Source organism: Varroa jacobsoni, unplaced genomic scaffold (assembly GCF_002532875.2).
Source record: "Varroa jacobsoni isolate VJ856 unplaced genomic scaffold, vjacob_1.0 contig01543, whole genome shotgun sequence".
Classification (NCBI taxonomy): domain Eukaryota; kingdom Metazoa; phylum Arthropoda; class Arachnida; order Mesostigmata; family Varroidae; genus Varroa; species Varroa jacobsoni.
The window spans coordinates 19,632-46,993 of NW_019214652.1; the positions used below are offsets into that span (position 1 = coordinate 19,632).

The 27,362-nt window shown below is 43.3% G+C and overlaps 2 protein-coding genes across 4 annotated transcripts in view; one reads left to right on the forward strand and one right to left on the reverse strand.

Annotated features, from left to right (window-relative positions):
- Positions 1–457: 457 nt before the first annotated feature.
- Mcm3 (minichromosome maintenance 3) lies at positions 458–5,482 on the reverse strand. Its single transcript, XM_022853255.2, has 6 exons — positions 5,322–5,482; positions 4,123–4,414; positions 2,887–3,917; positions 2,319–2,528; positions 1,352–2,039; positions 458–777 (listed from the first exon to the last, which is right to left on the reverse strand). Exons 1-6 carry the CDS (start codon positions 5,412–5,414, stop codon positions 668–670), a joined length of 2,424 nt encoding a protein of 807 aa, XP_022708990.1. The 5' UTR covers positions 5,415–5,482; the 3' UTR covers positions 458–667.
- A 12,382-nt stretch (positions 5,483–17,864) lies between these two features.
- The window catches only part of Rim (Rab3 interacting molecule), a 41,392-nt gene continuing 31,894 nt past the window's right edge, over positions 17,865–27,362 (forward strand). For all 3 annotated transcript variants that reach the window (XM_022853247.2, XM_022853249.2, XM_022853248.2), the window contains exon 1: positions 17,865–18,081. In XM_022853247.2, the coding sequence (XP_022708982.1) occupies positions 17,945–18,081 (137 nt within the window). In that variant the 5' untranslated portion in view covers positions 17,865–17,944. The remainder of the gene's footprint in view (positions 18,082–27,362) is intronic.

A 27,362-nucleotide genomic window follows, 5' to 3' on the forward strand; every position in this document is an offset into this window, starting at 1 on the left:
AATACGCCTCGTAACACAAATCTTCGTCTTCTTCAAACTCGCGCCGCCAAGAACCGATTTTCGTCCTAATCGGTGAATATTTGTCCTGAAGAAGGATATCGATATTGATAAGTTTTTTCACAATGATTTGGCAGCTAATATAACTTTTTGTGCCCTACAGTAGATATTTTCTGATTGTGGCCTTTGTTCTTATTCCTGAGCGTTATTAGAGTGAACTGAACCGGCGTTAATTGGAGTAACCAGAGGTGCTTAGAACACACAATAATTTTTTAGCGGCCCAAAGTAGTACAAAGGAAAGGCCAGCAAGCAGAACAGGCTGATACTTTACACGTTGAATAAAAAGGCAACTAAATAGTACTACTACAAAAAGTCTTACATCTTAGCGAAGTATTTATTGCATACAATTCTAACTGGAAGCATCTATAATATTATCTAAAAAGTATAGGGTACGTTTCCATTTAATGTTCCCAAAATCATTCTGCTTTATTTCGAATGATTAAGAATGTTTGTAATATACATAAATGGCGTGACTGAGCGATGGACAGAAATTTCACGTCAATTACATTTTTCCTGCAATTCTAAACACCATCATGGGTGCATATTGTGCATGGCTGCGGACTGTGTAAAGCGCAAGGAAAAAAAGGTAAAGGAAAAAACGCAAGCTAAATTAAATGAGATACACAGTATTTTCGGACACCATAACTTGGTTAGCGTCAGCCATTTTTTCTAAAGCCAGCTCCACCTCTTCCTGCGTGAATGGATCGGACAGAGGCTCGCCTGTAACAGGACAAACAAGTAGACGTTGTTAATATTACGCGTATGTACCTCATACGATACCTCCTAATATTAATGCGGTTAGTCGAGATTTGTCCAACTTTGGTTTATATGTTATACTATAGTTAACTAAAAGAATAATTCAACGTTGACCCAAAATCAATGAATGATGCGGCCTTTTGGTTCTCTTTCTCCGTTCCCGGGATAACCGGTGTGCTGATCTTTTTGCCTGCTAAACTTATAAACACGTAGTGGTCTGGATTTCAATCTGAGCGTACACACGATTTGTTTCATGCTTCAGGAAGCTACCCGTCTGGAGCAATGTTTAACGGTATATTAAATATTGGATATTTACCATATGGGTTCCTTTGTTCCAGTTTGACCAACTTAGCTTCATTTGTTACAACGGTATCACATGCAATAAGTTTTTTTCTTGCTCGAACCCCAGCTACACCATATAAAACACTACAAAGGCTATAGGTTCGCCACACTTTTTCATTAGACAAAGCTTTTGATTCTCAAAGACTTCCCTATACTTTATTCTCAATGATTCTACATAGTGCGCGGTCATACTTACTAGAAAGGAAATCTACGATCTCATTTATGGCCATTTCTTGACTACCAGCCGTCTTCTTGAAAGCCTTGTTCAGTAGAGAGCGGAACTGATTAAGTCGGTCCATTCCTATAGCGATTCCCAACCTCGATCTTGATGGCAGCGGAGCTTCCTCCTCTTCGACCTCTTCCTGCCGTGTGCGTGGCCTCTTTGCTTTGGGCCTCGAGGTCTGTGATGAAGGTGCATCCTCGTCGTCGAATTCGTATTCATCCTCGTGCATGGGTTGGCCTTCACGATCCATGCGCTCATCGTCGGTGTCGTCTTCCGAACCCTCAGCCGAATACCTCCTCTTGCGAGGCTTCTCCATGACCTTCTTGAAATAGGCAAAGTGAACGAGTTCAATAGACTTGAGCGCATCTTCTTCCGTGACCTTGGCCGAAAGTCGTGCCTTCGCGTGCGCGGTCGCAATACGGATCAGCGTTTCGAGAGAACGCGCCGTAACCGGCTGAGTTCGAGCCATATCCGAGTGGTCACTATCAAAACTACGTAGACGGGGGTACTCTTCAGTGATGATACGACATGCTTCATCGGACAACGTAGGCTTCACCTGCCGCGCAAGATGGATAAACTTTTTTAAGAATTGCAAGGACACACGCTTGTCCTTGTTATTCTTTCGCGGGCCGTGTAGAAGTGCGTCATGCTTCTCGTAAATCTATTTCCGTGGAAGTCAGCCGAAATAGATGGAATTACGAAACCAAACAAAACCTCATTATTAGAACAGTATCCAAAACGTGTTATAAAAAATATAAGATAGTTTTCGTCAGGTTACGTCGTATGAAATAATCATAATAGTAAACCTTATAATGCTTGAAAAATGATAATCATGATTACTTTTATTATTACTACGGATGCGAAGATCAAACAAATCCTAAATTTTGGGGGTTGTTCTCTAAGAGAATATGATCTATACAAAGGAGCTTGTATCTCTAACCTCTGTTGTTTGTTGTCCAGTAGCAACATCTGGGTCGTCTGTTGAGAGGAAATCTGCGACGTTTTTAAGTGGCATAGCCTCGCCATCCTGCTCATTTGGGTTCCTGTATCGATGCATGCGTACAACGTGCTCTGAGATTCGCTGGTCATTTTCGGGGTCCATTGTGTCGAGGAGCACAAACAAAAGGTCGAAACGAGATAGTAGTGAATCCTGCAAAACGAAACGACAGCGTTGGTTATCTAATTTGATACTAAGTTCAAGTAATTTCGAAATCTGGTGTAGACAAGTGTTCCAAGAAAGGCCCTTGGAGCAATGCTAAATGAGAGTTGCAAACCCAAAACAAATATTGACTTCAATTATATTTATTATTTAGATTCACATTGTAGATATAAATAGTATTATAAATGATAATATATATAAAGTATTATATAATATAGGTTGTAGTATTTTTAAATTTCAGAAATCCTTAGCTTACGAAAATAAAGAAGCTTATTTTTAATGATCCAACAGTATCACTACTTATACTATTTATCTAAATTGAGCCTCTTCCATTACCAGCGTTGCTTACCTGTAAACCAATATTCTCCATAGGAGTCTTATATTGGTCGTAACGTCCATACACGGGATTAGCAGCTGCTAAAACGGAGCATCTAGCATTGAGTTGGGCTTGAATGCCTGACTTGGCAATTGTGACTCGACCCTGTTCCATGACTTCATGAATTGCTGTTCGGTCAATGTCAGACATTTTATCAAACTCGTCGATGCACACGATACCTCGGTCCGCCAACACCATGGCGCCGGCCTCCAATCGACGATCACCAGTTTCCTGGTCGGCGGTGACGGCCGCCGTTAAACCCACTCCTGATGAACCTCGGCCCGTTGTTGCAATGGCGCGCGGCGCCGTATTAAGGACGTATCGAAGCATTTGCGATTTGGCCACAGACGGATCTCCGATCAACAGAACATTGATGTCTCCCCTGAGGCGAGTTCCGTTTGGAAGAATCTTTTCACTGCCGCCTAACAGAAGGCATAGAAGAGCTTTTTTCACGAAATCGTGACCATGGATCGATGGGGCAAGCGACTTCGATAACGTGGCAAAAATATCGTTGCCTTTTTCGCGGGCGAACTGACGGACCTTCTTCATATCATCAGCTGTGAGTTCCATAGCAACTTCCTTGGTGAGTAAACGGATGTTATTGGCTAGCAGGACTGTTCTGAAAATTCCATTTGTTATCCCGCCTTGCTTCGAAGGCAGACATCTATACACGCCAATAATTTGAACACGATCACCTGGTTTACAGATGTCCACCATATCGTCATCGCAAAGAATATCAACCGAACGAGGCAGTTGACCGGCAGGAGCTTTTTCCGGCATCTCTTGTATGGTAAGCGTCTGATGATCTTTGTAGGACGAGAGTCCGTATTCAGTTTCCAGCAAATTACCGTCATCATCCTTTGTCGGGTAGATCGACGAGGATGGTGTCGAGTCGTACGAGGCCATATCTGTGTACATTCGCTCTATGGTTTTACCCGTCGCCGGACAGTAGTGTACAGAACGCGCCACCTTCGGACGAATCAGCGACGCTTTGGTAACAATACCTAATAGTTTATCATCATCAGTTAAAAACTTACTATTAGATTAAGAGTGTTCATATACCCAGAGCAGTAGTAGAGAACCACGATGTGAGACTGTAGCTCTATATTAAAAAACCAAAAAATAACCTTTGTTAATAAAATACTGCCTATTAACACCACATTTTAGTACCTTCCAATGCAGCAAGTTTGCATTTAGTAGAATGCTTACCCTCAAGGCATACGACGCCTCCAAGAAAACTCGAGGTAAGGCTGCGCGGCGTAACGTGCTTATTACCAAATGAACCCTCCAAACCAACGGAATATCGCAGTGCTCGGTATTGCTTCTGTAGCGAGGGGTCTGCTTGCATCACGATGCTTTTGAGGGCTAATTCGAACGCCATCATTTCTTCAGCGGAATTCGAAACGAGTTCAGCAGCGCGTCGCGGGTTTTTCCTTCGTAGATCATTTATGTTGACGATCAACCGACGCCCACTGGATGCCAGCATCTCGGTGATCTTTGCCTGTGATAATTTATTAAATAATTCTTCCATAACACTGATTTAATAGTTAGACTGAGCCTATTCATGTATCAAACGGTATTTGGAAGATCTGCTCTGAATAGAGATGACGGTATGTTATTCGCGAACATCGTTTCGGATCAACAGAGTGTATTGCGAAATTTTAGGTTAGGTCATTTATCAGAACAGAAAACAAAAACATGGCAGAAAATTTTCAAACGTAACAGGCAATTCCTAAGTTTTATAATTGTTGCTTTGGACCTATATTCAAATACCTGTATAGTTGCCGACTACGCAAGGAAGAGGTTTCATTGCATCGTACCCGATAAAAGGATAATGCATTCAGAGGGAACTACCCTAATAAACTGATCGTTTGCAAATTATGTACGGGCCGAATATCAGGCCAACTATAAGATTATGAACAAAATTACCGGCGAATTCTGTTACAAATTACATACGAAATGTATGTAAGTTGATGGAATTCTCACTACTGGCTACTTTGCTATAACAATAATAATGAGTCACGAGATCAGGTGGAACATCAGTACTAATTTCTAAAGATAGTTTTCGATAAGATAATACAAACACTTAAAATTTTTGCAGTTTGCCAACAATCGCGCACCAAAATCTGGCTGACCCTTTATTAAGCAATAGAGAGAAAGCGTATAATATCCGCTAATGACTAATGCCAGCGCTAAACGGCGCACCAAGTATCAAAAGGAGGCCTTCGTATATCACATTTTGTTACATCTCAATGAGCCAATCAAACTTTTTATCGCATTTTGCTTATCGACTTGCTAAGCGGTAAACTTTGAATTTTAATCACATATTTAAAGCCGCACTGGAAATAACGTTTAGGTGTATTTACAAATTATATAACCCGATACGTCGAGTTGCTATTTGCACTTACCCTATAACTTCCGTCATCGTTATCGTCGTCCAAAAAGTCCTGATACTCCCTCTGAATATCGTTCAACGTGTTGTGTATAGTTGTATCTGCCATTTTTCAGCTTGGCTTATTGAGAAATCGAAAATACAAATAACGGCGCTGATCGCCAGCCGCTTTTGGCGCGAAAACAACGCGCCAATGATGATTTCGAAACCGGATGTGGAGAGAAGACGTGAGCGCGAAACGCCCCTTGCAGAGAAAGGGGAAACAGAATTGATTAGTAGCTGCACAAAGGGTACCACTTATTTTTTGAAAAAAGCGACACACATCAAGTGGGAAGGTCGAAGAAATAAAAAAAATCGTATATATATTATTCTATATTCGCACAAATTGTAATGTTGTATTTATGCGTCGTTAGCAACGATCTATAGTCTCACTTCTCAACCAGAGGCTTCAAACATAGTCATATATCAATGATAATTTACGTAAGTATGATTTTCTTATATCACTCATACCTCTAACTCCTGTCTGTGTTATCGGACAAATTTAAAACCGCAAGCATTTGACATTTAGCAAAAGTGGGCTTCCTTGTGAATGTAGTACGCTATATGCCCATGAGATAGCCGAGTCGACCTAACCTAATAGTTTGATGAGACGAAGATTGGTGTAGGCGCTTGCAAAAAAAAATCGACATTTGAACAAAAAAAATTCTGCTGAAATTTCAGTTCTCCTTCAACAAAAATAACTATCATAGAAAACCATTTGATACTCGTAGTATGCATTGCCTCAATTTACTAATATTGCTTAACTTCGAAAAAAAAAAGGGTTAATACCAAGTCAGCGTCTACATGCACTGATTGATGTGTGCCGGCAAAATAAGTTTACACATTCACGACAAACTTAGCTTAGTTCAGGCGGTGGCCTTTAAATAGACCCTATGCAATCGGTTCGTCTATACCATCTTCTTCGACAAGTAGCGAAAACAAGCTTACCCCAACATTAAACTTTGCTTCCATAAAAACATTATTTCTACTTTAACTATTGTCCTATGGAAATAAACTTTGGATTCGTTAAAAACCAAATGTCGCATTGTGAAATTTGACCGACGTCATTAAAAAGCTTTACCTGAAAGGCTCCGGGTGCGAGTTCTACCTAACAAGGCTTTACTTAAAAATGCTTGAGTAGATACGAATTTTATGTTCGGTACCGCGATTAACTATTGCCTCAGACGCTTACGAAACAGTATGTCTACAGCAAATTTCACCACATGTCCTTAAATTTAGCCGGCTGTAAAAGACAGGTGACAATGCACTCGAGCTTTGTGCGGAGATCTAATGCTATTAGAAGAACCAAGAACAAAAAAATATAGCTAATTAGACTAAAGTAGAAATGCTTTATTGTTTACAAGAGCTCTTGTAAATAAGGCAGCAAACAAATTTCGAACTCATTGTATCATAGAAAATGACAACCTGCAAATTTAGGTTTTTACTTAGATGCAATTGTCGTATCGGCATTTCTATAAAAGCCTATTCAAGGGGATACAATATATAAACTGCTCTCTTACTTTTTTAATAGGTATGTACTATAATTGATGGTTAATAAGTATAGTGCCAAATCAGTAGGATGGAATAGTAAACTCGGAGCTTTTGAATCACAGTAGTCGATAACAGTGGTAACGAGTAGTTGGCGCGGTGTGTTTTGGACGATCTGGCTGAAAATGCTAGAGGACGCTGGGTCAAGTTTTACCGGTGGCATCCGGTATAGGATCGGTGTCATTAAATAAAGGGCGAACACTATTACCATGTATATGCGAAAAAGCATAGAACAATCGTACTATGTCACTCACCGGATTCGCAATAGATAAACCTTATATCTATTTATAGTAACACAGGCATATACTTATGTCTGTGTTACTATAAATAAAAATACTTATGTCAAAAATCGTCGATAAAAAACCATAAAGAAACAGCTTCAAGTAGTTCGATGATTTTACATAGAGCCTGTTAATGCTTTTATAAAGCGGCAATAAAATGAGTTTTTCTAGAATCCGCGTTTCTGGGAAATAGAGTAGGCACAAATATAGGTAAACGTTTCGAGTATGTAAAAGCTGCTTTTCCGCTTTAATTAAATTGCCTGGAGAAAAGCAAGCTTAGAGCTGTTCAATGTTCACGCTACGGCTAAAATTATTCTCCCGATGACAGATGCTATACGACAAGTATAGAAAAAAGAGATAAAAAATAGAGAAGCATGAAAGATGTCGACATTTTTTATTCTAACATCATACATTAAGTTTACTAATGCATCTCGCCAACTAGTACAACCTGTACGTCCGAACGGAGTATCGAAATTGCCGGCTTAGAGTCGACAACAGTCAAATTTTGCTGGGAATCATCTCCGACATGATTTTTCAAAATGCTTTCCATAGAGAAACCGTTCATAGTGATCTAGATACCGTAATAATATTTAAGTCTCAATGTTTATGCTTTTTAGTTTAAAGCAAAGTTCACTTTTGCATACTAAATGAAAGGTACACTTTTATTAATTGTATGAGTTTTTATTTAACTATTTAAATGCGAGCTTGTAGGAAACGGTTGTTCTATCTGACCTAGCTGAAAATTGTAACATATCTATATATATATATATATATATTGGTAGTTTTTATCTCATCTAGGAGAGTTAATAGCCAACGTGCGGGAGTAGTCATCTTCAATAGAGCTTCCCAATTGCAATCTTCATACCTACGAATTCACACCTTTCTAATCACACGCTCAAGAAATAGTTTCCCATCACCTCAAATAGTTTCTTTTTGGAAATATCCTATATGAGATATGATCGGTATTGTTTTCTTTACTATACACGGAATAGCAGAAGAACGAAGATCAGTATGAATTTAGACTATCATATGTTCGTCTCATCGACTCTACATGCTGTAATGTATCTCGTACATCTGTATGCACAATTCTACATCAGTGTAAAATCGCTTTGTTTCCAGCAGACTATACTGCTATGGCTTCTACTCCGCTATACAATCTTAATTGAAACAGTCATTGTCGTATATTGCTAATTACAACTATAGCCTGAATTAAATATGCAGTTCTATTTGTCCTGGATACTCTGCTCGGCAGTAGGTACCAACGAGAAGGACATCAATGTGCTATCAGCCTGCGGACTCGCTGACACCATCTGATTGGCAGGTCGCTGGCTCAGTCGTGCCGTTGTCTTCTAATGCAGACGAATCCGTCGTCATCATCAAGGTGCCATGGAGCAATCATGATTCTTATGCCTGACGGAGTTATTGCTAGTTGGCTCCAACATATGACAATGCAACCTTTAAATGAGATCTCGTTCTAGTACCATCTTGAAAAGTGGTTTGAGTTGAGTTTTTTGTTTTTTTTTTTTTGCTGAAACCTAGCTTTTGCATGGGAGAAGCCAGCCATCTCTGAAAACAACAGAGCCTCCATTAAGCCTAGTAAACATGCGAAAACAAATGAAATGAACCACGAGCTTTATCCTAACTAAGACTGTGTACTCATAAAGTAAATTGCTAATCTTTTTTTCTTCTAACAACTACAACACGGGAGGTTTTGCTGCATATAGGAGACGGCTACTGCTGTAACCATTTGTAACCTGTACGGCTGTTATTCTATATTGCTTTTCTATATTTGTGCTCCATGAGCCACTAACTAACAAAATGACCTGCCGATATTTGTTTCCTTATTAAAACTCGTATCAAAAAACACTTTTCTTCTTCGCTTTCGATAGTAGACAATAACACCGAAAACAACTCGATTAATTAGATTATCTTCATAATAGATCTGTAAGAGAGCTCGGAGTTGAGTCTATAACTTTCGTTTGTATCCTTACAACGATGTTTGTCGGTGTGCCAAGCGCGTTAATATCGGATGTATCTTTTCTTTCTGATGCCATTCGCCTTTATATTTCCCGCTCCCACCTTTTGGTACTTTTTCGTTCATCGTTCTCGGCGTTCATAGCACGCGCAACGTGCATCATATGGACATCTAGTGGCGGCAGCTGCCACGCTGAACCTTAAAATTTATAGGGCTGTATGGACGCGTGCTCATCATTTAGCATTAGCTATGTTAAACGATTCCCCTGAATACCGCTGTGGGCATGGAGTACATGCTGCTTCGACGCAGCATCGATGTGTAATAGTTGTAGCTAGATTGCCCCTTTGGGAATGGGTCGCCGGGTTGCTGACCGAGCCCAAGTGTACAGTGGGTTTTTCGTCAATATGTCGTAGAACCATGGTAGTTCTTAAATAAGTCAAAGAGAACTTGAACGAAAATAGTTGCTGGGAAAACGGATTAAGGGGACAAAAGCGGTACTTTGAGCGGATGTAGGTTACAATTTTGTCAAGTACAAAATCAAAGCAGGACGCCTGCTCTTCACGTACCAGCGCAATGAGAAGAACCCGAAAGGAGTCTCAAACGAAACCCGACTCGACCGAATACACTCCAACCCAACTGAGTCAGGCCAAACTGTCAAACGCATCCATTAGTAAAGCAGACTCGATAGTTCGACAAGATCGAATCTTCAGAAGGCGCGTTTTTGTTAAGATACCCAGCCAGATACCTAACACTACTAACTATGGCAGTCTATAGTAGCCTGCTGCTAAGTAAGCCCACTAGACCTATACCAACGTCTCGATTCACTGTTCTGCTGCTCCCAGTAGCCTTTGGATCGTCATACATTCGAAGACTTTTCGGATTGCGCGGCCTGCTCGTGCTTGGCTCTGCTGAGCGGCTACAGGATCGAAGGCAGTCCGCTTGCTCATCGCTCTGGTTGACGTTTGCCTTCGCCTTGTCTGAAGCCTGCTTGCCTTTTCGGTCTGCCCCGGCTAAAGGGAGCGCCGACGGTGTATCTGCTATGACGTCAGCAGGCGCATGCGCCCTACCCGCTATCACCAGCGCTGCTGCTGGCGCCGCTCGCTTACTCCCTCGTCTTATGTGGACCGAGGCGAAGGTGCTCCGAAGGGCCTTCTACACTAGGGCTGGAATGAAGTTGGGTCGGAGCCAGGGGGAGAAGGGGCGGCGAGAAGGCCCTATGCATTCGAGTGCTGCTGCTGTCGCTGAACGCTGGCGCTAGCAAGCAGAGCAGCGCAGCTCCGGAGCGGGAACCGCGTGCCCGCGACTGGATGGGGCACCCGAAGAGAAAGCGAGGGACAGAGAGAGCTCCGTTATAGATGGCCTAGGGCCTGCTAAGGCCGGAGCTCGAGCTCGAGTAGTATAATGGCGAAGAGGGAGATGGCGTTCCAAGGGGAAATGGCTAGAAAAAAGGAGGAGGGGGAGAATAGGCAGCAGTCCGCAGCATAGCTACTATGCTGGCTGCCGTAAGGCCGCTGTAGTGCAGCAGGCAGTGAACTTAGACTCGCTCGTTCGCTGGCTGGCGCTCCGCTAACGGCTAGTGGGTGGTAGAGAGCGCTATTGGGTGGCTGGCCCCGGCTCTCTCTTGATTTGCCTCCTGCTGTCGTTTTAACAGCAGCAGCAGCATACTCTACACACATACGCAGACACATACACGAGCGCGTAGACACAGTCAAAGGCAGACACACATATTTGATTCAAACCAAAATGGTGGACAGCACTTTCAGCTGCTGCGAGCTGTGTCGTGCAAGTGGCGATGATGGTGGCTGCAGCGACGTGCAGTAAACCCAGCCCGTCGCTGGGTGCGGACCAATCCCATGTCCCACAGATCCAGTCCGGCGGACTGGCGTGATCGTGGTGTGAAGCGGCCGAGCAAGTCACCGCGTGAGGCGCGACCGTAGACGTTTACGAGGCAGCGTCTAACAGCAGCTGGCCATTTGCCGTTTTACTATCGACAAGCACGTACGCTCTGCCGCCACAACCAACACTGTCGTCGTTGTGTAGCAACGGAAAAACCGTCACAGGTGATTACAATTGTGTGTGTTAGCGTTATCAAGCACTTCTTTGTTCGGTGCTATCGGTGAATGAACAACCAAACCCCCCAGTGCAATGTAGAGGCGGTGGGCGGCAGGTAGAGAGGCAAGCAAGCAAACAATCAAGTAGCAGCAGAACTGACAAGACGAACAAGTTGAAACCAAAACAGAAGGGAAAAAATACGCAGTTAGAAAGTGGCGCAGGTCAAAATCCTATCAAAAATCTCGGATGCAGTCGAAGACCAAGAAGCGTTTCGACTGGCCGGAAACAATCTAAAGAGAACGCGAAGCCAGTGAGAGTAGCGTTTACACTTGATGGAAACCGCTAACGGCGTGCTGTGCTAGTTCAATCAATGCCCCGCTAGTACCCCGCTACCAGTGAATAACAACGAGCACTCGCGACCCCCGAGCCTGCGCTGACCACTTCCACATACGATGGAAATAGCGAAGGTAAATCTCACAGCAACAGTAGCAACGGCAACGACAGAAACAGTGGCCATGCCCGTCGGTCTGTATTTCTCGCGAAGGCCAATACGAGTCTAGGGAGAACATCATCGCTGCTCATCGATATGCCGAGTACCCGACACGCAGGAAGTCGGTTGTCTGGTGCATGAACCCATCAAGCGGTGGTCTACGGAATAAAACGTTGCCCAAAACTCTCTACAACCTTCCCATACCGTAACCAGACAAGCAAAATAAAAAAAAAAACGCTTCTGTTGGTTAACTGGCTCCATGCTATAAGCCGTCATTGATCGGTGCTTAGTTCATCGACGTCAACGATCTCGTGTACGGATGCGTGTCCTTCGGATTATCAGATTGTTCGTTGAATCGTTGGATTAACGCAAAGTGTTACTTCCGGGATTCGATTGCCGCCAATACAATGACCATAACGGTAATAGCTGTTACAGACCAGGTGTCCTGGCTTTGCTGGTAGCAGCCACAGCAGTTTGTGACAGTGATGCATGCTGGTCAAAGTTTTATTATTGGTCATACAATGGCAGAGTGCCTGCGGGACCGTAATTGTATCTAGCCGTCGTGTGTCACTAGCGCAATGTGTTCCGCCAGTTCGCAATTTTTTAACAGCAACGTAAAAAAACAAACACGAAGCACAGGTTTGTAGATTTTTTCGGGTGCCACAGCACAGCTAACAAGAGAATAGGTGATAGAAAGAAACTGTCCGAAGTGCCACTAAAAGTCTACCGCTCCATAGACAACACACGGATGTATATGCTATTGTAACCGTTACTATTACGAGCCATTGTCGTAGCTGATATCAGTTCAACGTGGAACCGGCAAAAAAAACTGAGAATTCTAAATGGCGCTTGAAGTAAGGATTCGTCGTGATCAACTATCCATCTCAGCTTGCAGCGTTCATCTCAATCAATAGCAAGAATACAACAAGACTGCAACGGTATCCCAGTGCACAATGATGAACTATCTAGTAGCCTAACGGATCAAATCATTGGCACGCTACTCATCAAGGCTCCTGTGTCCTTTTACGAGCAATTCATCAAAGGTTTTTCGGAATTATTCACCATTAAGCAGTTGAACAAACAGCGCACAGCAACGACCCACAATAACTACTTTATTTTTGAGGTGTTCGACTACTATTTGTGAATCAGTGTCTCAATCTGTGTTCTAATATATATATATATATATATATATATATATATATATATATATATATATATATACACATATATGTACGTATATTTGTGGAAATTAGGGAATACGTCTGTGCCGCCTTTGACTAGTATGCCCCCAGTACTCGCCTCCCTCCCCGGTCGATCGACGATAAGGACGGCAACACCAGCCGCGTGACTTAACGGTTCCTGCTGCACAGCCAAGTGTCACAAAAACGCTATACGTGAGCTATTTCTAACTGGTAGGCGCTGTGCGCTACTAACCAAGGAGCAGGTATAAGGGCCCGCTGTAGTTGCTGCCGCTTTTCTTAATACTGTTGGAGCTGTTAGCATCATACGCCTTGATCCTACATTCGTTTTCTCGTAGACGCCTGCGTCCTGCCAAGCATCGAATCCCTCATGGTAGAGCGGTTGCGAGATCATCGTCGCGCAGCGAACAGTGCAGTCGAAAGACTGGCCATACGCTTCGACTAGTTCAACGGTTGAATCGTTGAGTTATCTGTTCGTCGCTAGCCGTGAGTCTTGCTCGGTTCTAAAACGCTGAAAAGAGATCAAAGATAGTCACAGATTCATAAGAAAAAGAGGAATTCACCACGAGCCAGTATATAGCAGAAAAAAAAACAGTGCCTGTTACAGCTAGATGTGAAACAGTTTATGGAGCGCGAACAGGATCGAAGTAGGCACCACAGGATAAATTAAGCAGGCGCTGTAAAAGGATTCAATGATCGCTGTATAACGATATAGGAAACCGAAACCGAGCGACGTCTTTAGTAGTGGCAGTGGTATAGCCAGGCGTAAAGTATCGCGAAGTACGTCGAGAAGTCTCCGAGCGTTGAAACTGCGCGTGTAAATAAGCGGGAGGGAGATTCAGTAAACACTCTGTTAGGACCGCGCTGTTACCTTACAATGGATACTGTGTTTTCTCGGGTTACCACATAGGTCCAATTAAGCTTCGACCTGCAGCCCCCATTATAGCTCAATAGATAAAGTATTTACCTACTAATATTAGCGACTCGTTGCTATCTAAGTTCGAATCCGGGCGTAGACACGATTTGTTTCATGCTGGGAACCGGCCAATCGTCTGTCCGATGGAATACCTGGCTGGCAGCGATACCGGACGAAACACTGAGCCTTCAACCTTCAAGCATACGACTAACTGATAGGAAGGCCAACGTGGTAAATCGAAGTGTATCCCAGTGAGTAAGTTTGCTGTTCGTGGAACTGTGATTGTTTCTGTTCGAAGACAGCGAAGGACGAAAAAATGCGAAGAAAACTGAAGTGACGACAAATATATCTATATTTCACTTCATCATGGCCACTTAATTACGATGGAGAATATATCTGCGTATGATCCGCGCCATAACAAACAAATAGATACGTTACTAATTAAAATAATGCGCTGCCATTTCCACAGCTGCTATTGCTAATTTTCTGTTTGCTGCTGAAGCAAAACGAGAAATAGAAACAGAAGGATCTTGAAGCATAGCTGGCAGCGACAGTCGAAACAATAATTTAGGAAAACGCGTAGAAGCTAACAAACTTTACGGATGTTTGTATAACGCACACGACTGCTTGTGCAATGCCTCTGAAGCCTTTGAATATCGCTGACAGTATGGTACTACACCTACACGCATTCTACGACGTCAACATGGACAAAATTCGCGTCAAGCGTCAACCATTGCGGTGAACAATAATGCAATTCAGTTGTCGCATTAGGAGCGGTCTTTGTCCTCAGCGTGCACGGATTTTACCTATTGTCAAAATACGTACCGCTATTAACATCTATAAAAGATAAGAACCAACAACCACAAACGACAAAGATACATAACTTTGTGTGCACAACTAAATGTAATGATAGTATTATAGATACAGAGGGCAGTGACTTCGGTAAGAACTATAGACAGACAAAATACAGACAGGCATCCGTACGACGAGCCGTCCACTACGGACAACACGAAGATAAAATAAAACAAAGCGCGTGTTAGCTTATATATATATATCTACATACATATATATACACATATATATATATATATATATATGTATATATATATACATATATATATATATGTATATATATATATATATATAAGAATTAAAAACAAGCAGTTAGACAACAGTAGGCAAAACACAAGACAGAAGCAGCGTGAAGTATCACTGATACAAAGGCCAGGATAGGCAGGACCCCCGAAAGGAGACGAGAATGATCCCGTTGATCAGAGCAGAGGCGGAGTAGCCAAGGGCGAAGGCAACTCTTCCGGTAATGCGCCGTGCCGTAACTACAAAAGATCAAGAGCAGACGACGAAGAAGAATATATAAACAAAAGACGAGGAAAGAACGAAACAAGCAATACCCCGCACAGAGATCCCTACGATCCGCCGCCTGAAAGAGAGAGCCCGTTTAGCGTTGTTGTTAGCGTCAGTGACTTCATTATTACTGACAGGCACAACAATAATAGCAGACGACGATAGCAGCAGCACCAACAAGAACAACAACAACAACAACAAAATTCCAAAAAAGACGTATCGCTGTATCGTTTACAACGTAACAACAACAAGAAAACTCCTTTGTCACTTTCGTTGTGGGAGAACGACAATGGTGGTAGTATTTATAAAATTATAGGAATCTAAGTATCGCGTATTCAACCGTTTCGCAGAAGGTGTTATAAGCCTTACTAGATATACATCTTCTAATGCCAGGAAGACCTAGTGTGTATTCTGCTAAGAACGAATAAGACAGATTGTGTTACGATTGTGAGATCAAGATTGAAGCGAAACGTGGTAAAAAAAAAAAAGCAGAAGGTGGCTTACTGTAGCATCAGTACTGATTCCGTCGGAGCCAGTGGCGTTCTCAGACGAAGACGAGACCAAGAGCAGACGACGCGCAAACAAAAAGATAGAGAACGGTGCAAAGAAGTCAGATAGCAACGACGCAACTTCGACTGCAAAACGTACGTAGCGTCCGAGGGCGCGTCGAAGCGCCTACACAGGGCAGAATGTAGCACTCGTATGACAATGGTCCCCTGCCGGACTTACAGAGGTGAGTTGAACGGAGCGCTGCAGGCGATGCGGTGGCCATGTACAGCTTGCCCTACCGGGCATAATTTGGGCGCTTCCTGAAAACCTCCTACCCAGAAAACCGCAACTAAAATCTTGACGACAATAATAGTAAATAACAACAACAGCGACTACAAGAAAACAAGCAAAAAGAAAGTAACTAAGATGAAGACTAAGGAGCTATAATATCAGTAATTATCGTCAACGTGAAGTTGTTACTAACGGCCGTTAGGTGTCAAAAGTCGATATACAACGTTAGCCTTTACGAAAATCCTTCGTCGTTCCTGGCTAAACTGAAAGAAGCCGTTGTTGCTTAAATCATTAAGACCGCGTGACGAATGTGCGCAGATGCCGAAGTACAGGGGAACATCTGCGGGTACCGGCAAGAACGCTAGATGGCCAGTTGACTCTCGACGGCGATTATAACCAACGGTGGTGGTGATCGTAAGATAGGCCGAAAAGCAGGGGTGTCACACAAGCAGTAGAGACAAGTAAAGAGATGATCCTTCATTGGCTTCACTAGCCAGCTGGTTTCACTAAAAGGTGGCCAGTGTTGGGCCAATGATTGGCAGAAATCGTTTGAGCTTTGTGTCGGAGGTTTCCCGGATTTGTGATTTGAACAGCAAGGACAAAACACACTTGACCCTTAGGCTTTTCTCCACCACTTTTGCCGGTGGCAACAGGAACGACGAAACAGTCATACAAGGACAGCTTTTGCTACTGTCGATTGTACACGTCTCGCTTCGAACAGATTTGCCCCAGGACGTCCGAACCATAAAACCGCCACCCAGGCGAATAGAGCAGGCGCCGTGCGCCATCTGCGAGCGCCTCGCTCGTTGAGTAATAGCGTCCGGGGCGATCGCCGGAGCAGACGAAGGTTGGCAGCCGGTCTCCTCAAACGCCGTGGTCGTGTGGAGCGGTCTGCCGCTCCCGGGCCCCTCGCCCGCACCGAGGCTGGCCACTGCGTCGGCGGCCCCCGCTGAGGCGGCGGCCTGTCTGAAGCCGCCCACTTCAGCTGTTTCCGCTGGGGCGCTTCATGAGGGCAAAGTCATAACAGCAACGACAACTGTTCGTACGGTAACAGCAACAGCAGACTACAACCAGAATCACGACGACAAGAGTAACAATAGCAATGACAATAACAGCAAGAGGACCGTCAGTAACGGATCAACGAGGACAAGAACAATAATAGACCGCGCAGGTCAACAGAAGGCAGACGGAACACAAGGAACGACGACAAGTACTACTGCTATAGCTAATATTAATACAACAACAAATTCGTCTATTATCAGTATTACTAATACTGTTGCTTCAGCTGATGGTACATCTATAACCGGGCCCATAATCGCTACATTGAATACAAGAAGGACTATTACTACATCTACCACTACGGCAAGTGCAACCAGGCCCGTACCGTCAGATGGCGCTGGTATAGCAGCCACAAACAGTCCAGATTGTTCGCCATTCACTGGCGGGTACTTCTGGTGTCAACCAGGACCAGGCTGTTGGCAGTGGTCTCCATTAACGTCATCCGTGTCTGTTAGTAGCGCGAAAAACAACAGGTTGTGGAGCTATTGCAACGACGACAGCAGGCGCAACCGCCACAGGCAAGATAGCCAGAATCATCACCAGACAGATAGAACAAGTAACAGTAATTACAAAGGACTCTCGTTCGAGCGTTCGCTATCTTTCGACGCTAACGACGACAGCGGCAGGCGAAGCACAGCCGTCTTGACGAAAACGCGTGACGGTTGGCCGCTATCGTTAGCTTCAGCGTCAGCCGAAACGCACACCACGAAAACGGCGCCGCCAGCAACAGTTACAAGAACAATAACTATTGGTAGGACGGCGGCGCTAGGCACGACTTTCACTCACGGGTTTCGACGTGAGTTAAGCTTATTTTGTTAGCGGATCTCGTTAGGGAGCTCAACGCGGTCGCGGGGTCGAGGCCGGCAGGCGAGGCGGCGCGGGCTGGCAAGTAGCCCTTTGCGCTGCATTCGCCTGTGCGGGCCTGAAGGCACGGGAGGATGAGCAACTGTCTGGCCGGAGCTGGAGGCAGCAACCAACCCGATCTCAGCCACCTGACCGCCGAGGAACGTCTCATCATCCAGGAGGTCCTAGCCCGCCAACGGGCTGAGGAACAAAAGGAACGCGATTTGCTAAAGTAAGTAATACTGCTATTTAGCTTACTGGATCTTGTTAACAAACGACGCAATAACAATGATAAACAAAGCGAAATGACAGGCCGCCAAAAATCCCGGGGAACAGCGTTAAATTTAGGTTGTTTTTATCGTTCGAAAAAGCTAGTCTATATCTGCTGGCTATCATAATGCTAATAATAATATTTTGTTTCAAAGCGCAACATCAAGATGGCAATAAGTTTGAATTTGATGATCTTGTTGAAACAAGGTATGCTTAATTTATGGCCGCTGAACTGATCAGTTTGGCATGGGCTCAGTTGGGACATTTTTAGCAGCGAGTCGTTTGCTCATGCAGCTCGTTGAAGAGGAATAGGTCCTCGACGTGTTTCTTTTTTGGGGGGGGGGGGGGGGGGGGGTTTCCAACGCGATCTCGGCAATTCTATGGATGAACATACACCAACAAGGAGTTCGTTATTGAAAACATTTGAAACTAACCGATGTTCCCTGAAATGCCTTCAAGTTTCCAGCAATATCTACGATTTTAGCTTATTTCAGCGGATATGAAGCCACCAGATGTTTTCTTAGCGATTTTTGCTTATTCGCCCGGTATATTGAGTGTAATCGGTTCTAATGTTGTTTTTTGTATGCTAAAAATAGAAAATATTGCGATTTAGCGTATCTGTCGTATGTCTGTAACGGCGTTTTATAAGGAGATAGCCTTAGATACGTATTAAATATTTGTACTACGACGTACATATTGACCATCTGGCATTTGCTTTTCATCCGTAAAGGCTGTTGACTTTCTGACTTCTGTGGTGTTTATATTAACTCCAATGATCTCAACACGATACTTAATCACAATATATATATATATATACACAATGTATATATATATATATAACACTGGAATTAGAATTTGGGTAACTTGGGTAAGGATACGACAAATTTTGCAGTAACTTACACTTCATAATATTTCCATTATTTTATAACTGCGTGTCAAAACTCCTTTTATACGGCGTCCTGCTAAAAATCTGCTAAAAAAGAGCAATTTTCGGTCAATTTTTTCTGTCTGTGTAACAATATGTTTTGCACACATTCGCTCGTTCATTGTTTATGAGAATCATACAATACGTATTCATATCGCTTAGAAAAGCTAAATGGGAAACGGGAGCAGTGAGATCGTGTGAGGGTATGAGCATTATTTGTATGGCCATACTCGTCACGATCATCATCGAATAGAAGTCAGGCAGAAGGCGTACCCCAGCGCTGCTTCATAGACCGAACCGGTAGACGAAGAAGAGGCTGTCTTCCATCGCCGTTATCAACCCCGTTGTCAAACGGTCGATCCAGGCCCGCCGAGATGCGACAATGAGCCTGCTCCGCTCCATCGGTCTCCCTATCCTTCAGACCCTTGTGTGCCCCCTCAGATTATCAAACGAGTTTTGTGTCGGTGGAATTCCTGCCTATTGAGGGGGCACGGGACCGCTAAGAAATTAAGAAATGAACGACCCACTGACTTTCAACCTATAACTCCACGGCAGTCACAGAATTGGCTGTGGCGGCAGCAGCGGGGACAGGTGGCAGAGTTGGTCTGCTGGCCCTCTGCTGTGCACTTCATAAAGCAAATGTAGGGAAAAAGGGGCGAGGAAAGTCAGAGAGAAAAAGAGAAACATAGAGAAAGGGGAGCGAAGGCAATGGGAATCGGGAAAACCAATGGCGAGCAATGAGAATGCAGAGTGGCCGTCTGGAAACGAGACAGAGGGGCTTCAGAGAGAAAGGGGGATATGGAGAGAGACGGTAGGGAGCTAGGTTCCCGCTCATGTACGAGGGGCTGAAGGGCGATCGCGTGAGAACTACCTGCTAGCTACGAGCAGAGGCGAGCCAAGCAGCGTTTAAGCAAACCTAATCTAGCCTATACAGCTGGCCTAGAAGGATAAAGTGAAAAGGCTGAACTCACCGCTGTCCGCTTGATACCTGTCGCCTGCTGATTCTATGAGCACTGTGAATACGCGAGTGCATCTCGACAAGCAAGCTCGCTTCCCCTCTGCCAGCCGACAAGCCTGTCGGAAAAACGGTCCCCAGTCGGGCGGAGGCAGAGGCTGAGCAGAAATAGTCGCCGAGTTCCTCGGCCACTTGCACGTGTTCGTCGCTGGCACGAATATGAGATTGGAGTCCACAGGGGCGTATGCCTACTGAGGCGGGCGGTGAAGCCGGTGGAAAATGCTTACTAAGTTGCTAGAGCCAGTCAGGTCGGAGCCAACTCTTTTAAACTTCGTCCGCTCTTCATTCTTGTAAATAGTCCCTTGAACAGCAACTTAGCAGCAGTTATGCGGCAAATGTATTAAAATTTCCCGTCTAAGTATTTTTGCCCGCCAATGGTGATGTATGTGGTCTGGCATTGTGATTGTAGAAGATGAGGCTTTTTTGGTTCCGGTCGATCTTTTTCCAGTGTTTTGTGGTGGTCTTCTTAGTTCTCGAGAATAGATGTTCGAATTTATTGTTTTTATCAGCAGTGACCGCAAGTCATAATGCACGGTTCCTGTCTAACTCCGCCAAATGCATAGTGTAATTTCCTTCGACGCAAGTTTTAGCTTTATTTTAGATCGTGGAACGCATTTTTATTTTATTTTTTTGCATTTTCACATTGTCGTATGTGATCCATTCCTTCATTACGCGTGATCAACCACTTTACAAAGAGCGTTATGTTTCCGTAGGGTTCCGCAGATGGTAATACGATCGAGTAAATTCCTTTACATCAATCTGTGCGGCACCCAAACATCGGGCCTTTTGCTTTGAAACCAGTTTTCTTTACATGATTTACCTGCTCCATGGTGTATGCTTAGTTCCTTAGCGTTATAACCGCTATTAAGACGTCGGTTCTACAAAATTTGCAATAATTTTTTCATCAGCTTTTTTCGACCACTAGGAAAGGTTTTTTCGCAATGAAATTTCCAGGACGAAAACAACATAATCACCTTTGAACCGTTTCTTGACAATAAACAACATGCGTTTTTCTATACGTTTTGACAGGATTTGTGCTTTTTTTTATCGTAGTAAAAATGCAAAATATAACGAATTTTCTATGAAATTTCAGTCATCTCTAAGGTACTCTATCTCAAATCCTAGTACAGACATCGGACAGTTTTAGGTCATCGACTATTCCAAATCTCAGCTTTCAAATAACACTAGTGCCGACTCATTTTACCTGAGATATGTGACTTCAAGGCCATCTGTCTAGGAAAACGGTCAATACCTTTTCAACAAGCTAATATTATTGCATGCCAGGGACTGGCTATTTCTAAACTACACGCATGGCTTAGGTTAGTAGGCGCTTGTCATTTTTTTCTCGTCAAAGGATATTAATAATTTTTTTACGAGTGCCTATAGATTTGTTGATGACACAAACAGACAGCATGATCTTCTAGACTGCTCTAACGCTTATCCACTTCGGTGAGTGAGTTTAGAGCCTTTTGGTTGTTATACTCTCGCGCAATGCAAGTTTTACAATGAAGACTAAAAAGGCCTTCTTTTAAGAAAAAATCGGTGCCGTTACGTTCTCTAAAATAAATGTTTTGAAATGCAGTTATTTGGGCCTGGGTTCCTTATAGATTTCGCACATTGGTACTAATTCAAAGGACTAGGTTTATCGAAGCAGAGTCCATATAAATGTCAAGGGTATCGCGTCCTCTTGAACCTAATATTTCAATTTCAGTTGTGCTTACAAAACGCATAACATTCACAATCAGGTAACGTTTGTCTCTAGATCAATTTTTTAGGTGCTTATAAATCACTTTTGAGATGAACTACTTCTAATTCCAGATAATTCAATGTATTGACATCGTGCTTGTAAGTTGATTTAGCAGTCTATTCTTACGAATCGAGCATTAGCACCGAGGCAGTCGAAAACGCTAGAGGCGTTTCATTCTGAAAGGCAAACGAAATGTGTCTCAACCTATTGGTAGGATAGGTTTTGTTCACATTCTAATGTCCCCATCGTGATACGTCTGCCGAAGCCTTCGAAACTGCTACGTGCGCAGGGTGCGTTCTATAGTTGGGCAGGTGCTCGACTGACTCGTGCCACTAACCCCTTCGTAAGATTCTACTGTATGCTATAGCACGAGAGAAGGGTTATAGAAACTCTATGATCAGTTAACTCCAAATGTCGAAAGCAGGTCTTGCGCGGAGACATTGTCTATATTAGTGGGATAAAGTCTGTAATGGCAAACCCACATCACTGAAGTGCATTGTCGTAAAAAAGAGAACCGAATTTACACTATCGAAAGATTGATAAAGGAATTGTGCAGTATAAAACCTCATAATTAAACAAGAAGAAGAAATAACTGTTTCATTTTCTACGATAACAACACAATATATGTCTCATCGTTAGGGGACGTGTGCCTTGTTCCCGAACTGCAGTGTTTTCAATGCTTAGATATCTTGGACGCTTCGTCTTTCTAACTACTAGGTATACTTATTGTATCAAATGGGAAAGAAGTTCAGAACAAAGGAAAATTACAAGGCCCGTCTCACGCCTCCAGCTCAACACCACAGAGCTCTTGCCTTCATCGTCTATGTAAGCCCACACAATATGCGAAGGACCCGCACAGAATATGCGTAGAGATCGACCACTATATCCTTAAACATCGCCTGCAGTATCTGTTAAGGTGTTACTGTTATCCTTGTGATTGCTGTTGTTACTAGTGGTAAATCACGCAGCTCACAAACCCAGAGCGTAGGTAAGGTGAGTGTGTACTTTATATTGTTTTAGGAAGGAATAGGGAAAACGCGAGGGTTAATAGAAGGAGAAAAGGAAGGAAGGAAGGAAAGGGAGAAAGCGAGCGGTCGAATGGGAAACGAAAAAGAAAGGACAGGGGAAAATAAAGCAGAGCTAGACTTTTCGTTTTTGTCACTCGATTACCTAATCCTTTACCATTTTTTGCTCACATCAGTATAAACAGACATCCCATCGGCTTGACTGTATAAGTCTGCGATGCCGAATCCATTTTTATTAAGCAATATGTATGTGTTTTTGTGTCTGTCTGTGTCACAAGCTGAAGGGTATAGACCATCGATTTATGCCAGAAATGTCATTTGCCCTAACTGATTTTCTCATCGACCTGGCTGTTTGTTGCTTGTTGCCTTACAAGCCGGGCCAGGCCAGGTCGTTAGGCTGATACAGTTGTTTGTCTGGCAGAAGCAACGATAAGAAAGACGGAGAGACCGATGAATTTATAATGTATCAGTTATCGATAAACAGTTTCGCAAAAAATACTCTCAGTTCGCGCATTGACTATTAACGCGTCATACGGTAAACAGCCGGTTGGGAACAAATCGCCGATGCGCAGTAGCTCTCGCTACCTTTCTTGAACTATTTTCTTTTTTTTCTATGACGCTACTTCTTTTTATATATGACATCGCTTATTTTTCCAATTAAGAAAAATAGGATTAGGTACCTATCAGACCGTAAAAGCTTCACGTAAATCGCGAACCTTAGTATTTATAAATATATAACAACAACAATTATTATTACGATTTTCTAAGATCAAACGCAGTTTTAAATGTAGCATTCGGTGCAATAGATGGTTAAGCTGTACTGTCGCAGCACTGTTTAAACAATGAAGAGGCTAAATAATGGCATCAATAGAATATCATAATTCCATAATGTTAACTAATATCATTATTTTTACTCAGTTGTTGCCAAGTTACGGTACAAAGGGAAACAGAACAAGTCGATCACTGCAAAAAGCATGAAGAACCCCATCTACTTAATCCGGCTGTCTCCTGTTTCGAAATAATGCCAACCATTTGATCTACTTAGAATCTTGCAAAAAAGCTCTTCCGGTAGACTGTCTTGGAATTAAATTTAATATTAAGCTTCAATTTCTCAGTATTTTACCAGAAAATCGTACTTTAAATGGTGACTTTCACTTAATATAATAATAATAGCATTTTACGAAAGGTATCCATTTGAACTTAAATTATGCAAGCATTTTAAAATGAAATAATAGTTATATCATCAGAAACAATCATATAAAGGACCTTCTACTCAAAAATATAATAAATACTATGTTTGCAATGGCAAGACATAATATAAAGGTGCAAGGAAAAATTGTTCAAACTATCACGTGTATTTTAGAGTTCTGCGTTTGAACTTACGGCAAATCAAATCCTTCTCATATAATATTTACCTACAGACTAGGAACGGCTACTGGCCTCCTTGACTATCGGGACGGCGCAGTACTTTCTTTCCATCGACTCAATAGCAGGCTCTGCCAAAGTGCAAACTAATATTGGCGGAACACGGCATACGAGGGCATAGCAGACGCAAAGATCATTGTGATTATCCCAGAAGGAAGTAATATGTTTACGTCTTACGCAATTCGCTGATTTAAAATTGCAAAAAATAAATGCTCCATTCTATCAAACTCTCACTCCCGTTTCTACAGCTATTACGACTAGCAGATGATTGAAGCCGTTTTGGTTTATTACAGTGCCTTGTTCTTTCCGGATTGCCTATCCTGTGTCGTCCATATGTAACCATATGCGTAAATTCCGCCTATACAGCATCTTCTCATGTGCCACTAAGAAGTTCGGGGCGAAGCAAAAGTTCATTTGCTCATGCTCTACCCTTCTCGCTTTTCGTACATCAGAAAAGTGTGCGAGCAGGGAGTTGTGGTCGAATCAGTCTCTGACTGCAATTTCCCCTCAGGCGACACCCTCGTTGCTGTCGATCTATTCCATCTCCGTACCACACCATCCAAATGAGTCCAGGTGGTTCCAAAGCAGGCTTTCCCACCAATCCCGAGGGGGTCATAAGCATCCCAAGCTGCTGGTTAAGCTAAACGGTGAGCTTGTGGCTTGGAGAGGCAGAGGGGGCAGGGTGTATCCTTACGGCTTGACGTCAAACAGAGGTCGGTTGGTGGCTTGTTAGGACAGACGGAACCTTCGATGGGACGGCGCCTTTCTGCCCACCGCAACTGGAGTCCCGTTATCCTCAACGTTATGCTCGCGTGCCCCATTTGACGATTGCTGGGAGACGGAATATAATGCGTATTTAACGCAGCCCAGCACAATATGGCAACAGCTACAGCAGCTGCTGAGGATCTTAATGAGCGACCACTTGACAGGGCCTTACTCCCTGGGTCCGATCGCAATCGCCTTGTTTACAGCAAGGCGATAGTTTGTATGAGTCTGGCTGGCGATAGCGACAATGCCCCCCATCGGAGTACGGGGTAAGCAGTCCCAGATACATACACCGACATCGAAGTTGTGCAGTTAGTGGGGAATTCTCGGGTCTTAATTTTGCGCCGTTCTCAACCATTCCAAAGTTGTTAAACCCAAACGTCTTTTCACCTATCGTCCCACTTTTTCCACTCAATTTTATATACAAGCCATCTAGCCAGATTCGAAATGAAATTCCACAATCGTTTCGGGGTACACTATGATTTCTGGGAATGTCCAATGGTTACATATGCTTACCACACGCGGATACCACACACGGATCAATAAAGCAGAAATAAGGTGACGTCGACAACTTACCGCAACAACAGCTCGTCGAACAAGCGAGCAAATCAGCCTCTCCAAATGAAGGTCATTACTGTCAATTCTGTGAAAACGATGTTCGAATCCTCAAGAGTTTCTTGCCCCCCCCCCCCCCTTTTTTGTTCTGGGACCCGTTGAGGTGGCGCTAAGAATGAAGCAGAGCCTAAACTGTGATTCCATAATTGCCTTTTCAAAAAATAGGGCGCCATAGTCGGCTAGAGCAGATTTATTTCCTTCTCTCTCACTAAGGCATTTTCTAAAAAGTAGTTCAGGATCGATGGATTCTTGGGCACCGTTTGTTGATTTGGTGAATATTGCATCAAACACAGTCGGCACAAGTTTAGTGGCGACGGCGACCTGCCGGTCCTATTGGCCTATCGCAGCCATGTTCGATCGATCCGGTCTCGGTGTTTTCAGCGACAACCGTTTACGGACGGCGTTTACAACCCCATTTACTGTCTTCTTCTACTGGCGAGTGCGGCCTTGGTGGCGTCGTATTAGCCAATTATCAAAAAATCTACCATAGGCGTATGTTCGTGTGGGCCGTGACTGGTCCATAAATTTTTCTGAAAAAATCAACGTAACGCACAGAACGTTGGGAGCAATGATGAACTTAGCCGAGACAGGTATGATATGATGGTAATGACGCATGGCTTGTTCTATGGCTATGTTTAAAGAGTGAATATATTAAACAAGTCAAGCGGTCAAACTAGTCTTACGATTGGGTTTAATCGTCAAGTGTATTTTGATCATGTTACTGTAAGCGTCTAGAGATAGATCGCGTTATACGTAGCACTATCTAGTGGAGGATAATGGTTCAGAGATGGTTCTGAATTAACAAAAGAACTAGTACCACGCAGACGAACACAATATCAGATATGACTCAGTCGTACTGAGAGTATATTATTTTTTATTAAATGTCAAAATAATTATCTCTCTACGAGGTATAATCATAGCAAGCTAGAAGATCAGGCAAACGTGATCGTTGGGTCGTGGTTTTTCTAATTGCGTATACTTCGTTTACGGCTCAGAGCTAGCATTCAGCTCACATGTCGTTTCACATATCATTCAGTTTCCATGTCATTTTCAAACCAATTAGCGCAGTTCGAACCTTTTTAGCGGTCTCTACAACAAATACCCGTCAAAAATTTCAGCATAACTGGTTGTCTATAGCTTATTCCCGGCGTTCTCGGAAGGACCAGAAACGCCTCGAAGGCGCCCATGCGAAGGAGCAAGCTATGTTTTCCTACGACTCAGCTGTTATAGCAACACCAGTGTTCATTTATGGGTCAGGGTTCCGTATTTACAATAGGCCATGGGTAAGTAATTGTGGGTTGGAGAGAAGATCATTTGGCCGAACTCATCGAAACACGAAGATATCCCTGGACCATTTTTGGTTCCCGCGACGTCCGCGAAGAGACCGAATGACGGCATTTTGATCTGAGAGAACCAAAGTCACCCAGCGTGAGAAAACGGGTAGGCTTAGAGCGGGGTTCTGTATTTTTAAACGGTGCGAGTTGTTTTTACTTGGAAGTACTATAACAAACGCCCCTTAAATACTGGTGGTGAAACGTTCTGAACCTCATTTCGGCCGCAGTGTTTACTTGCCTTGAAGCAATAATCAGGAAAATATTGGATAGATTTTAATAGACGCTGCATTGTCCTTCGGTAAACAAAAAGTACATTCTAGTACATGTAGTATATTTCTCTTTTTTCTAGTTACTATTGGAATGACGCGGCTATTACGAGGATTTGTATGGAC